The 13,704-nt window shown below is 36.4% G+C and overlaps 1 protein-coding gene across 1 annotated transcript in view; it reads left to right on the top strand.

Moving 5' to 3' along the window:
* The first annotated feature begins 2,045 nt into the window (after nucleotides 1-2,045).
* Nucleotides 2,046-13,704, top strand: part of LOC149837233 (protein TRANSPARENT TESTA 9-like) — a 156,600-nt gene continuing 144,941 nt past the window's right edge. The window contains exon 1 of the mRNA XM_090005904.1: nucleotides 2,046-2,429. Within this exon, the coding sequence (XP_089862030.1) occupies nucleotides 2,377-2,429 (53 nt within the window). The 5' untranslated portion in view covers nucleotides 2,046-2,376. The remainder of the gene's footprint in view (nucleotides 2,430-13,704) is intronic.

Genomic DNA, 13,704 nt, shown 5'->3' with positions numbered 1-13,704 from the left:
TATGATCATAGAATGGGTTTGGGTCTTTGGGTTTAAGGTCAAGTTTGGAACGAATTGGGTCAAGATTGATGGGTTTTGGATCGGTTTGAATGGGTTATTATAGGGTTGGAACTGGATTGAGAAAATTAAACCAGTTTCACAAACTCAGTGAAGACATGAGGGCGGTGAGGTGGGGTTCTAGTCCAAGAAGGTGAATTCAACTGGTTTGGCCTCCATCATTATGGTGCTTCTCACGATGGAAGGCCAGAGAGGTGGAGTTAGGGTGAGGAAACCCCTTCACACCCACCATTGCCATTAGGGTACCAGGCAGGTCCATCCGGCCCCATTGTCTGTCCAGCGGCCTCCCCCTTGCATCCATTTTTTTCAATGAGTGCTTTGGTGGTGGTGGTAATTTCTGCCGGAATAAGAAGCGTCAGGCCATCACAATCCTCTAGAATCCAAGATTTGCAAATACCTCCACTTTGAGAAGGAGTTGAAACCAGAGCAAATCAGGGATTTGGAAGCAGTGGATTTCATGCCCATTTTCAAGTTTCATTCATCTCCATTCTCCCAAACAACTCTCAACTCCCTCAAACCCAAATAACCACTTCCTGCGCCCTCTCACTTCCTCCGACACCCTTCTACCAAACGCAGTTTTAGGCTCTGTATGGAAACCTGTGTTGAAGGGAGTTGCAAGGAGTTGGGGGGAAGTACAACTACTAGATTTCAAGGAGAAATGGATTTGAGAGGAGTTGTGAACTCCCTCTTTTGTTTGAAAGCTTAAACCACTCCTTCAAGGATTCAGACTTGGTACTAGGGATGGCAGTGGGGCGGGGCAGGGGACAAGGTCTCCACCCCGACTCAAGATTAGAACCTCCATCCCTGGCGGGGATGGATTTTAACCTCCACCCCCGCCTTCATCCCCGTTTCATGTCCTCCATCCCCTGTTCAAACGGGGATGAGGCAGGGCGGGGCGGTGATGAGTGGCAGGGATGGGGCGGGGCGGGGAAAAGGGTACGTCCATCCCCGGAAATGGATTTTAACCTTCGTCCTCGCCTCCATCCCCGGTTCATACCCTTCATCCCCGGTCCAAACCCCGATCCACTGCCATCCCTAGCAAGTACTCTTGATTCCTCACCATGTTTGGGAACCCGTAGCAATGTCATTGAAATCCTAACAAGAGCACATCATGGTTTCAACCCTTAAAAGGGTAGGCGTGAGAAAACAAAATGTGCTTACAAAATTGAGGAGAAATAAACATAAAACCTGAAAATTTCACTAGAAGATTTAAAAAAATTACATTCCTCCTCCTGGTAATAGCATTAACCAAGCAAAAAACTGCTACTAATATATTAACATTACTAATAACAGCAAAAGAAACAACATTACCACTACGCATAATGGTACATTTCTACCAACCAACAACTAGCAAATATAGTAAAAAAGAGAAAATGTGACTCAATATTCCAGGCAAAAATTTTATCCTAAGATCAGATATCTCACTATATTCCCACCATTTTCAAAAAAACAAAACAAAAAACAAACTAAATCACAAGAAAAACATATAGCAGAGGTCAAAGTTATTATTATTATTGTTATTATTTTTATAGTTTTTGACTTAACAACGACTCTGATTCAACCTGCCACAGTTAGGACATCGTGCCCCCAGCATAAAACATTAAAGTTAGGGCCCTCACCACTAGTTAGGACCCTATACTGGGTGTGAGTATTGCGCAAAAGAGTGGCGACCGTGGGAATGGAACCTTGACCACCGCAAACCGCTTGGTACACTTTTTCGTTTGTGCTTTTTGTATAGGACGTAGTTTTTTCTTGAACTTCAACCAACCTGGCAGGCCAAAATATATGACCCGCAGTCACTTTAAAAACAAGTTCATCACTCACACACCGACACGTCAAATATCATGAAATGTGTGTTTTTTTTTCTGCAGCTGGCAGCATACCACGTGAAAGACGTGATTTTTCGGGGTTACTTGGCGTCAGTGAAAAATGAAACGACGGAGAGGATTTTTGAGGAATATAACGGTTGATTAACGGAGGCGGAAAAAGGCGAAAAAGGACTCCCTCTCCCTCCTCCTCCTCCTGCCGAGTGCTGAGCTGGGAACGCCAACAAGAAGAAGCAGAAGAGGAAAGAAAAAGAAGCAAGGAGAGGCACAAAAGGAGGAGGAGGAGACGGACTCTTGGTTTCTCCAATTCCGAGTAGGAAACGAACAGATCGAAAATCGAGTATCTATGCGTCTCCGCTCGTTCGGAATCGCAAGAGAGCGCGGAATCTCCTGCCTTCATGGGATTTCTCCAGGCCTAGCCTCTCTTCCGTGGTCCCCGCGATTCCTCGGTGGCCGATCGGTGCGGTTCTTTCTCCGGTCGTGATCTCTCAACATGCGGTTCTCTTTCTGGAGGAGTCGGAACCAGATGTCGATGGACACTTTCAGGTGCCAATTTCGCTCTTTCTTGTGATGCGGTTTGCGTTTTCTAGGGTTTTCTTTTCTTTTTCCTCCCTTTTGGGTTGTGGATTGGATCGAAGCCGAATCTGTGATGCGAAATCGCTGGGTTTTTCGCCTTTCTTTTGTTCGGTTGGAATTTTAGGGCTGAATTGGCTAATTGATTGATTTCTTGGGGAAATTTGATTGATGATTTGTTTAGGAACCGGTATTCGCTGCCGGTTTAGTTGAATTTGTTGATCTTGTTTTGACATTGGTGTTGCCATGTATGTCTTCTGCTTGAATTGAGAGAATTCTCCTTTTTCAATTTTTTCTTTTGTTTGCTTCGGGGATTTGTGTTTTTCTTCGTATTCTTCTTATTCCTCCTCTTTTTTCATGGTTTAATTGCTCATCGGATTCATTGATGCTTGTACGTGGAAGGCAAATGGGATCATGAGAATTTCGGCTGGAAATGTGGGAGCTCTGAGGGGAGTCTGGAACTTTGGTGAGAATGTTAGCATTTTAGGTGCGATGGAAGTAGAGGAATGGGAATCAGAACCATTAATAAGATGTTAGTGTGGTCGCAATTTTGGATAGGGTGCACGCAGACATCACGCTAGGAGCAGGATGATTATTAGTATCGATGAAATGTTCACACGATTTAAGAAAAAATGATGTGTTTTTAGCATTTCGTATACTACAGTAGATATTTAGTGGTGCTTAGCGTAAGAAACTTATGCCCTTGATTGTAAGTTTGTAGTAGGGCAGCATGCCGGACGAGCATTGTTATGGGCTGCAAGGCTGCATGAGAGCTAAGGGCAGGTAGGAGACAACTTTGTTCGAAGAAAATAAGGCCCTAGGAAGTTTCTCTGTGGTAAAAGGATGAGCAGTGTGATACCCACCGCATATTGTCATACATCAAAATAGAATATGGTCTTATGAAGGTCATGTAGTCAAAGAATGAGCAGGTGATACCCGCCTATTATGACCTATGTCACATGGATACGGCTATGGATATGGGGATATGGCCATTTTTATGAAGTTTCCAGTATGACTTGCATATAAAGGGATACAGAACGGTAGTCAAAATGGAGTATCCGCGTGACATACATTATGACGTCATACATCAAAGTAGAATGAGTAGTGTGGTATCCATCTATTTCATTATAAACCAGTCTCAACGTGCTACTTGACTGGTTGCTTGCTGTTGGTGCCAGTTTTTTTTTTAATGAATAGGTTTCCAGTGGGTCCGTGTTTTATAAAGAAGCTCTTGTTGACATCTATGTATTTTTCAGTTGCATGTCAGAATCACACCTAGAGCTTATAGTAACTCCTAAGGATAAGGATGAATGACTTATAGAACAAAAGAAAAGAAATTAATGTAGCTGAGATTTGTGGCTAGAATTCTTTTGAGAACTATAAAGTCATGCCATATCATACAATGCACTGCATTGTTTTGTAGTGTCAAAATAAACAACACGATGCAGCCCTTTGTATCAGAAAGAGGTGTATATTGTTTCATTCATCTTTTGTCCTGATTATTTGTCTCCTTTTTTTCTTCTTAAATGAATGAGTATTTTAGTTTCAAATAGGAAAAAGAGGTGTATTATTACGTATCATTTTTTTCTGATTATTTTAGTTTCAAATAGGTCTATGTCACTTGGGTACGGGTACGAGTACGGAGGGTACGACACGACAATTCCAAAAAATGTGGCTATGGGGACATAGCTAAATATATACTAAACAATATATATTATATATCTAAAATGGTTTTGAAAATCTTGATAAGAAAGATGAAATTGACTATATATTTTTGTATGATCTTTCTCCAACCGAAGATATGCATTCTAGTGATGATTCATTGAATCATTTTGAAATCATAGATGAGACACATCATGAAAACTCTAATATTGAAATATCACCAAGTATTGATGACATTATTGATAATTCTAAAAATCTTCAAGTTTATACTCGGCGTGAGCAAAATAAACCTATTAGTGCCTTAGAAAAATTTTCTCAAAACAATGAGTCTCTAGAAGAAACCTCTCTTAGATGATCTACTAGAGAATCCATTCCACCAAATAGGTTTGTGTCCTATGAAACACTAACACCTAATTATAGGGCTTGCTTAATAACTTTACAGTCTCATCATGAGCTCGCACATTATAATAAAGCAAAAAATATACCACATTGGCTTGAAGCCATTATTATAGAACTAGATGCTCTTAAGAAAGCTAACACTTGGGAAATAGTTGAGCTTCCTCCCAACAAGAAACCTATTGGATGCCGGTGAGTTTTTAAAGTTAAAACTAAAAGTGATGGAACTTTAGAATAATATAAAGCAAGATTAGTAGTTAAAGGATACTCACAAGAATATGATATTGACTATGAGGAAACCTTTGCACCCGTGGCTAGAATGACTAGTGTTAGGACCCTAATAAGCGTGGCATCAACTAAAAAATGACCTATATATCAATTGGATGTTAAAAATGCCTTCTTTAACAACAACATAAATGAAGAAGTCTATATGGATCCTTCGCCGGGATTTAACATTGAACATGAAAAAACTCTTAAACTTTTAAAATCATTGTGTGGTCTTAAGTAGGCTCCCAAGGCTTGGTATGATAGATTTAGTGATGTCATGACTAGTCTGGGTTTTCGTTCATGTTATACTGACATTGCTCTCTTTGTGAAAAATGCAGGAACTGCTCTCTTTGTGAAAAATGCAAGAACTAGTATTGTTATTCTTCTACTCTACACAGATGATATGATTATAATAGGAAATGATCAAATTGGTATTCATAATGTTAAACATATGTTAAAAGATAATTTTGATATGTTTGACTTAGGATTCTTAAGATATTTTTTAGGAATAAAAGTTGCATGCTCTCCCCACAGATATATACTTTCTCAAATGAAACTTGCTGCAGATAGATGTATTAAATCTGAAATTTCAGATGATAAGAATGTGAAAACTCCTGAAGTGATCAATGCTAAATTAAGACTAGAGGATGTGATCCTTCTAGAAGATCCCACACCCTACAAACAACTCATTGACTCTCTCACCTATCCGACCATTAATAGACCAGTTATTGCTCATGTCGTTCACTCTACTAGCCAGTTTCAGCATGCTTCTACAACTGTCCACATGAGTGTTGTGCTAAGAATCGTTAGATACCTCAAGAATACCATCACTAAAGGGCTATTTCTATCATCATCCTCTTCATTAAATTTACATGCTTATACTGATGTTGATTGGGGAGAAAACCTTAATGATAGAATCTCAACTACTGGTTTTTGTTTCTTTTTAGGAGATTCTCTGATTGCTTAGAGATGCAAGGAGCAGAAAATATCTCTATCCTATACTGAAACTGAATACCGGGCTATGACAACTACCACTATGGAACTCGTTTGGTTACGAAGTCTTCTCAAATATATGGGTGTAGACATCTCCGGTCCTTCGAAGCTATGTTGCAATAACAAAAGTGCAATTTACATTGCCAACAATCACACTTTCCATGAGCGCACCAAACATTATAGAGATAGACTGCCACTGTGTACGTGATGAATATCTGAGAGGAACGGTTACCCTGCCATATGTTACATCAGAGTATCAGTTGACAGACTTCTTCACTAAAGTGTTTCCTACTTCCTGTTTTATTTTTCTTCTTAGCAAACTTTCGGCCATCTCCCCGTAAAGTTTGAGGGGGGGGGGTGTTAAAATTTATATATTTATATATATACCGATAAGGGTATTTTGGTTATTTTACATAGTTATTTTTAGAAACAACTATTTTTATAGGTAGTTTATTTTTATCTTTTTTATTCTTTTCTTTTCTTTTCTTTTCATTATTTAAAATACATTGGGGGTCCCACATATTAGTCGTTGGGACCCCCCAACGACAACATGTGGGAGCTCTCAATGGCTCCCTTTTCCCCACTTTTTTTTGTGTATAAATAGGGGTGTTCTCCCCTTATATTCTTATGCTTGTGAGCTCTCATTCAACAAAGCTCTATACTTTTTTATGTGTAGCCTTTTAAAGGCTTTTTGTATTGTCGCTTAGTGGACTTCTTTACTATCTCTTTCGTGTGCTTTTGTGCTTGTCCATTATTGGACATTGTGAATGCATTAGCATTCTTGTATTATAAGCATTCTTGTATTATATTTTTTTATACTTCATTACAGCCTACTCGCCAAGAGGGTACATTTTGTCTCAAATCAAGTTTGCAGCTGATATTGTTGTGCGTTCGGGAATCACTGACACAAAATATGCCGATACTCTTTAAGTGCTAAATGCAAAAATGAGAGCTGAAGACAAAGTGTTATTAGATGATCAAACTCTTTATAGGCAACTTATTAGATCATTAATGTATCTGTATATTACCAAGCTAGACATTGCACATGCAATACACACTGCAAGTCAATTTCATCATGCGCTTACATCGGTTCACATGAGTGCAATATTAAGAATAGTTCGATACATCAATAAAATTATATCTAAAGGGTTATTCTTATCCTCTTCATCATCTTTAAATCTTATTGCTTATACTGATTCTGACTGGGGAAGAGATCCCAATAACCGTGTAATATCACGTGTTTTTACATTTAGTTAAATTAGAGATTTCTGAAAATTTGGCTAAGTATAGAATAAAAATCGATAAATGCTCGATATTAGGTGACATTAATTGAGTCTGGGCTTTGCCTAGGTCTCATCGACAAGGTCTAAAGAAGAAAAATCGATAAATGCTCGATATTAGGTAGCGTTAATTGAGTATGGGCTTGGCCCCGGTCTCATCTACAAGGTCTAAACGAGCCAACTGAAATGTGATAAAAACTTTTATTTTTAACCTTTAAATTCAAGTGAAATTTGAGCAAAATTTAGGTTAAATTCTGACAAATTTCAGAGGCGAAATTCGAATGATGTATCGTTGGATACGCCTCAAAATTTTGAGCTCAACGGTATTTTACTTTTCCAAATTCAAGCTACGGTTGACCCAAAAATCGTAAATTTTCAAAAAAGGACCACCTCGATGGACTGAGTCCGGATTTGGATCAGACTGGATCCAATACATATGATGCAAATTAATATGGATCTAGACTCGGTCCAAGACCCATATTAATTAGGAATTGATCCAGCTTAGGATCCAAATGGATTTTGAATATGGATTTGGATCCAGATCCAAAATCTAAATCCAATTAAAATACAACTTTATATTTATTATACAAGTTAAATTAAAGTAATTTTAAGGTTTAAAAGACTCCCAAAGGTGTAAGGTACCCTCTGGATTTTTTTGAGAATTTATTAATTAATAAATAATTTTAATTAAATATTTTAATATAAAATTTAATATATTCCGAAATTTTCTAGGAGAGACAGCTAACTAATTAGGGTTTCTATAAGAGTCTATTAGAAGCTTTAGAAAGAGTAGAAGTTGGAAAGATTTGGAATTTTATGGAATTAGGAAAGTTTGAAAAAAATCAAATTTAGAATTTTAAAAAAATTGGAAAGAAGGTGGAGAAAGACTCCCAAATAGGAAGTTCTCTCTCCAGCCCACTTTAGAAGGGTCTGGAAAAGAGGGGGGGGGGTCCGTCACCCCTTATCCTCTCTATATAAACTCAAAAGAGAAAGAAAAGAAAGAGAGAGAGAGAGAGAGAGGAAAAAACAGAGAAAGAGAGAAAGGAAGAAGGAAAATAAGGAGAAGAAGGAGAAGGAAGAAGAAGAGGAGATCCTCTTCCTCTCCAATCATCTGACGTTTTATCTATCTCTCTTTTCGAACGTCAAAAGGTACGAGTGTTTTTTTTTATTTCGGATGAGAAAAAGAGCCTAAATAAGCTTTAAGCAATATTTTTGAAGGAAACCATGGATTTTATTTCAGTTTCACATGTTTCGATCCATGAAAATCAATGTATGCATGTTTAAAATACGTATTTTTGATTTCTACGATGCATATATTTATGTATATATGTGTATATATATACATATGAAGGATATATGTATATATACATATATATTTGGACAGATCTGGACAGATCTGTCCCATGAAATGAGCGGACAGATCTGGACCATTGTCCATGCTGTCCGATCTGGATAGATCTGGACAAATTCAAGGAAGGATTTATTTTACACGAAAATGAATAGAGCTTACAAAAAAATAAAATTATATTTTCTTCTAAGGGACGGGACAGATACTGTCCGGTCCCAGTTGACGCTAGAAAACATAATAAAAAAATAGAAGGCAGAGCTGGGGATAGATCTACAGAGCTACAGAAGACCCATGAGAATGTTTCACTTGCCTTCATCACCAAGCCAAATATTCAGTAGCACGAAATATAAAAAGAATACTGAAAATGCTTCTCAACCACTGCTCTACGATATGGTATATAAATTCATGTATCGAAATGTGACAATGTGGCAAACATTTGAAAATTCTAATGCATCAAGTTTAGCAATTGATAGCAAAAAAAAAGGATCCGACTGACAGCAGTGTCCTTCACATGTCCCTCACATACAGTACCATCCAGGACGTCATACTTGATAGGAAGGACAAATGCACTGAAATCACAGAGGAACTGTTGAGTTACCATCCACTCTTTTCAACCAGGGAACTCAATATGAAATAAACGCTATAATTTAAAAGAAATGACCTCATCGAACAATCTCAAATTTATGCAGAACCATTAGACAACACCGATCCATAATGAAATGTCAATACTTTGCAGTTTGCATAATATAGGAAATCAACTGCAGCATAGAAATATACATCATACAGAGTTATCTTATGAAAGCCTTTCACTTTTGAGAATTTTTTTAGATCCATATAAATAAGAAGCTTCAAACCTTAGCATCAAAAGGTAATGTACAGACTTCAAATATTCCAGAACCAATTCACAAGTATCCCAACGTACTGGGGATCCTTTGAAGTTTGAACACCAGTCCTTAATAGTGTGCACTCAAATCAACAGCTCTACTGTATTGTAAGGACAGATGACACAGATTAGAACCAACTTTCACGGTTACATGGTTACTTCTATATGGTGAACAGTTGGCCAAAGGCCAAGGGAACCAAAGGATAATATTAGCAAACAAGAGGATGGTCTTGTACATCACCACTTAGATTATGGTTTTCTAACATCATACAAAGAAGCATTGTCATGTCTAATTTAATAAGTTAGACAACTGCTTCTAATATGCAGCTTCCTATAACAATTTACAGGTCTTGCAAATGTACCACATAAGAGCGACCAGTTAAAGAAGCCAAAATGATGAAAGAATAGTTAAAAGTTAAAACACAAAGCAATGCAATTCAACAATACAATACAAACAAACTACTGAAACTTATTCACCTTTACATGTGTTTTTACTGACCTCATGCGTCTGCGTTTTCCTGAACCCATACCAGCATGTATTTTACAGATTACATGCACTCTATTATTTGCATGTAGTATGCTGGGAACAGGCACTTGCGGTTTGCCTGAATCTCTAGCAGCATATGCCCTGCTGATTTCGTGCACCCTTAGCATGTAGTATGCTGGAACATCGGTGTTTGCCTGAGCCATTTCAGTGGGCTGTCAAGCCCAGCTGACTACAGTCAGCTGGGCACGATTCAAGGTACTCAACCCCAGCCGACTACGGTGAGTTGGGTGTTGATTTAAATATATATTACTAGTCAAAGACAATTCTGGGCTGGATCAGTTTTCAAAGAGAAAAATAATAAATATGCATATGTATGCCCAGAAATTTGCCTACGTTACATGTTTATGATCATGGCCAGATTGTCAGGGTTATGTATGTCCAAATTAGAGGTTCATAATTTGATATATGTCCAGATTTATGTATATGACCAGATTCACATGCATGTGCAGATTTATACATAATTGCAGATTTACGAATATGTTCAGATTTAGATGAATGATTAGAACTACACGTTTTTATGCATGTTTCGAATTTACATGTTTACATGTATGTATAGATTTAATGCTCATGATTCAGGCATGGTTGTATCGAGAGTCATATTTGTTAAATGCTCATAGTTATGTCCAGATTCACATATGTTAAAAGTTTAGCTTTTATGCATGTGAATGTATATCATGTGTTTTAGGAAGAATTGCATGTCTCTACTTGTTCAGCTTTTGCGTATTTATAAATGGACTGTCATGCACATTTGCATATGAGCATTGGACTATCCTTATGAGATTGCTAACATGTGTGGGCAGCAGTGGTTTGGACTCGGTGGGTATGTGTGTTGTACCCCGAGCTTGCCAAAATGGCAAAAAGAATTGTGGTTATGTAGGATTATGACATTTACAGTATTACTACTTACATATGCATGTAGTAGGCATGTGTAGTCCTGAAATTTATATTGTTGTTGCACTCGTATGATCACTTGCATTTTTGCATATTGAGCATGAGATCAATCATGAAAAGAAAGATGTATTTTTGCAATGCATGTGAAATTTGTTAATCTTGTATATTCTTATTTGGTGTGTATGAATGTGCATTTGAGAGCATGTTAAATGATTTCTCAAGTAGCATGCTTATTATGGTTTTTGCATTAGATGCATCAGTGGTTAAAAGTAGATCACTCTAGGCCATGTGGGCATTGAGAAGGTGTTGCTCTATGTTTAGTTTTTCTTATTCATTGCAAAAATTAACTTAATGATTCTTGAATTAATTTACACTGTTTCATGTGTCACGAGCTGTAATCCCATGATGAGTTTCACAATTTGATTTGTGAAACGTAAGTTGTGGTGTTTTGTATCTTGATTTGCAAAATAAAGGATTGAAATAAATTATTCTTTTAATAAAAAGATAAAAACAAGAGAACAATGTAATTCACGTTTTTCGCAGATGTCTCTTTTTTAGTGTTGGAATCCTGGACTGCGGTTTTGAGGAGCCGTGAGGATATTAAAACTTTGTGTACATTTGTGCCCCTGAACCCAACTAGGTGGTTCACCTCCCTGCTATGGTTTTAGAGAGATTCCGCCACTTTGCCTGGGGGTGGTGTGTAGACACAGTTGTTGTTGTTGGTATACCAAGAAAATGACATCAGTGAATGTTGATTTTTCTGGTGTCCTGACATTATATGTTGATTTCTAATGTTCCGATGGATGATGTTGATTCCTGATATCGGTCGAGCTCAGTAATAAAATACAAATTGTGTGTTAAGTTACAACTGAGAACCTAACTTGATCTCATGAATTGTACTTATTTTTTAGTATCTGCTGGTTATTGTAATAAAAAAGAACAAAATTTGAGTGCATTTAATAGGGACTTGCATATAAAAGAAAACTATGATAAAAGATAATAAATGACTCATTCATGTGCATTGATATCATGCATATTCTTGTTATGCATTAAATTATGCATATTTACCTGTTCTCTTGCTTGTGATAATTGCTCCCTAATGCATGATAATAATTCTCTAATGCATGATAAATGTTTTCTACTGCCTAATAGTTGTTTGCTATTGTTTAATAATTGTTCTCTATTGCATGAATGATTATTTGAATAATGATTTTGTTGTAATTGTATTCCTAAAAAATATTGCATGAATCTTATTTATTTTCTTTTTACTTATTTGATTCATTAGAGAGACTCGTACACAAGATCTATGATTCTAACACCCTTATTTTTATGTTTTTCACAACCTTTGAGACCTAGTGAGTGGACTTGTTACTACGAGGGCTACACGATTGCTTGACAATTTTACTTATGGACAAAGTGACTTCACTTTTTGGTTTATTTATATTTATTTGAGCATGTTCTCAGACTCTAAGATTTAATTAATGAAGTTGGTTTGTTTTCATTGATGGTAATGTAAAATCACTTATAGTTGTAGATTGGTTATGACTGTATGTAACACCCCAAAATTTTGAACTTGTAAACCTTTCAAAATATTTGAAAGAGACTAGAAAATCTTTTATTTTTCAGAGTTTTTGTTTTTAGTAAATCAGTGAAAATGATTTTTCGAAAAAAAAGTGACAAGTCGACAACCTTGGGCGGGTTAGCGTAAAAATTTCTATTTCACACTAGATTGAACCATCGCCAAAGCGTTCAAAAAACCATATGCATTAAAAAGAAATAAAGAGTTTATACAAAAATTAGATTTCCTGAGGAAACCCTTATATAAAATGCAAAACTTCAAAATGTATCCTGAACGCGGAACGCCATCAGAAACAATGGGATCTTGAAGTCATCTCGCAATCGCGCCATCGCCCGTCTCGTAAACCTAATAATCACCTATACCTATAAAATGTGTTAGTTTCATGAAAAAATCGTAGGTGCACAAATTAGACAATATAGAATAAAATTAAGCAATGCATATTATTCTAACATGTTAAGCTACTTTAACAAGTAATAAGTTATAACTAGTATAAGTAATTGATTATACAAGCAAATAAACAGTTAACTATCACAAGATAAGCGGTTCATTGTAGCGCCCCCAAAATTTTAACCTTAATTATTGTTTAAATTTTGATTTTTTGAAGCCAATTTTTTTTATAAGTATAAATAAATCAGATCTTATAATGCGAAAAAGATTTAAAAAAATGGTTAAGACTTTGGGCGAGGTTACATTAAAGATAACAATTAAATCAAAATGTATGAGATATACACATTTCAAACCACGTACAATATAAGACTCAAATATAAAGATTTTTAATTTCATTTCAAACCAGAGTATAAAAGCAACACTTCAGTCTCTACATTATCATGTACTTAAAACGAAAAGATCATGAATACCAAGATTGCAAGGTAAGAGTGGACCCTCGAGGATGCAACTCGACCAACTCTTTGCTCCAACTACTCATTATGCTTTACCTGTCCCCCATAAAACGAGACCAGACTCGCTAAAGTATGGTAAAGCAACCCAAACTCAAACTTAAAGAAAACATATCAAGCATTTAAAGGTAAAGATATAATATATTATTCATCAATCGTCGGGTGATAGACAAAGAAACGTCCTATGAGTCATTCATTTCAAGCATTCGAACATAAAGCATTTCATCACTTAATATTCTCTTCAACATTAACTCACACAATAAAGCATAATCTATATGTATTCAAGTCATACAAGTCATCACATAAATAAATAAATAAAAAATATATATATATATATATATATATATGTATCTAAGACATCATTTTCATATGCATTCATAATTCTTATAAACAATAAGTCAAATCACATTTGACCATTCCAGCGTGAAACACACACACATACATTCCAAGTAATTTAGTTAGATTTTCCGATAACGGTTGGGTTACATCAAGGATCTGCTTTAAGT

Source organism: Nuphar pumila, chromosome 5, assembly GCF_984573655.1.
Source record: "Nuphar pumila chromosome 5, dmNupPumi1.hap1.1, whole genome shotgun sequence".
In the NCBI taxonomy this organism is placed as follows: Eukaryota; Viridiplantae; Streptophyta; class Magnoliopsida; order Nymphaeales; family Nymphaeaceae; genus Nuphar; species Nuphar pumila.
This window is presented reverse-complemented; position numbering and strand designations above follow the sequence as displayed.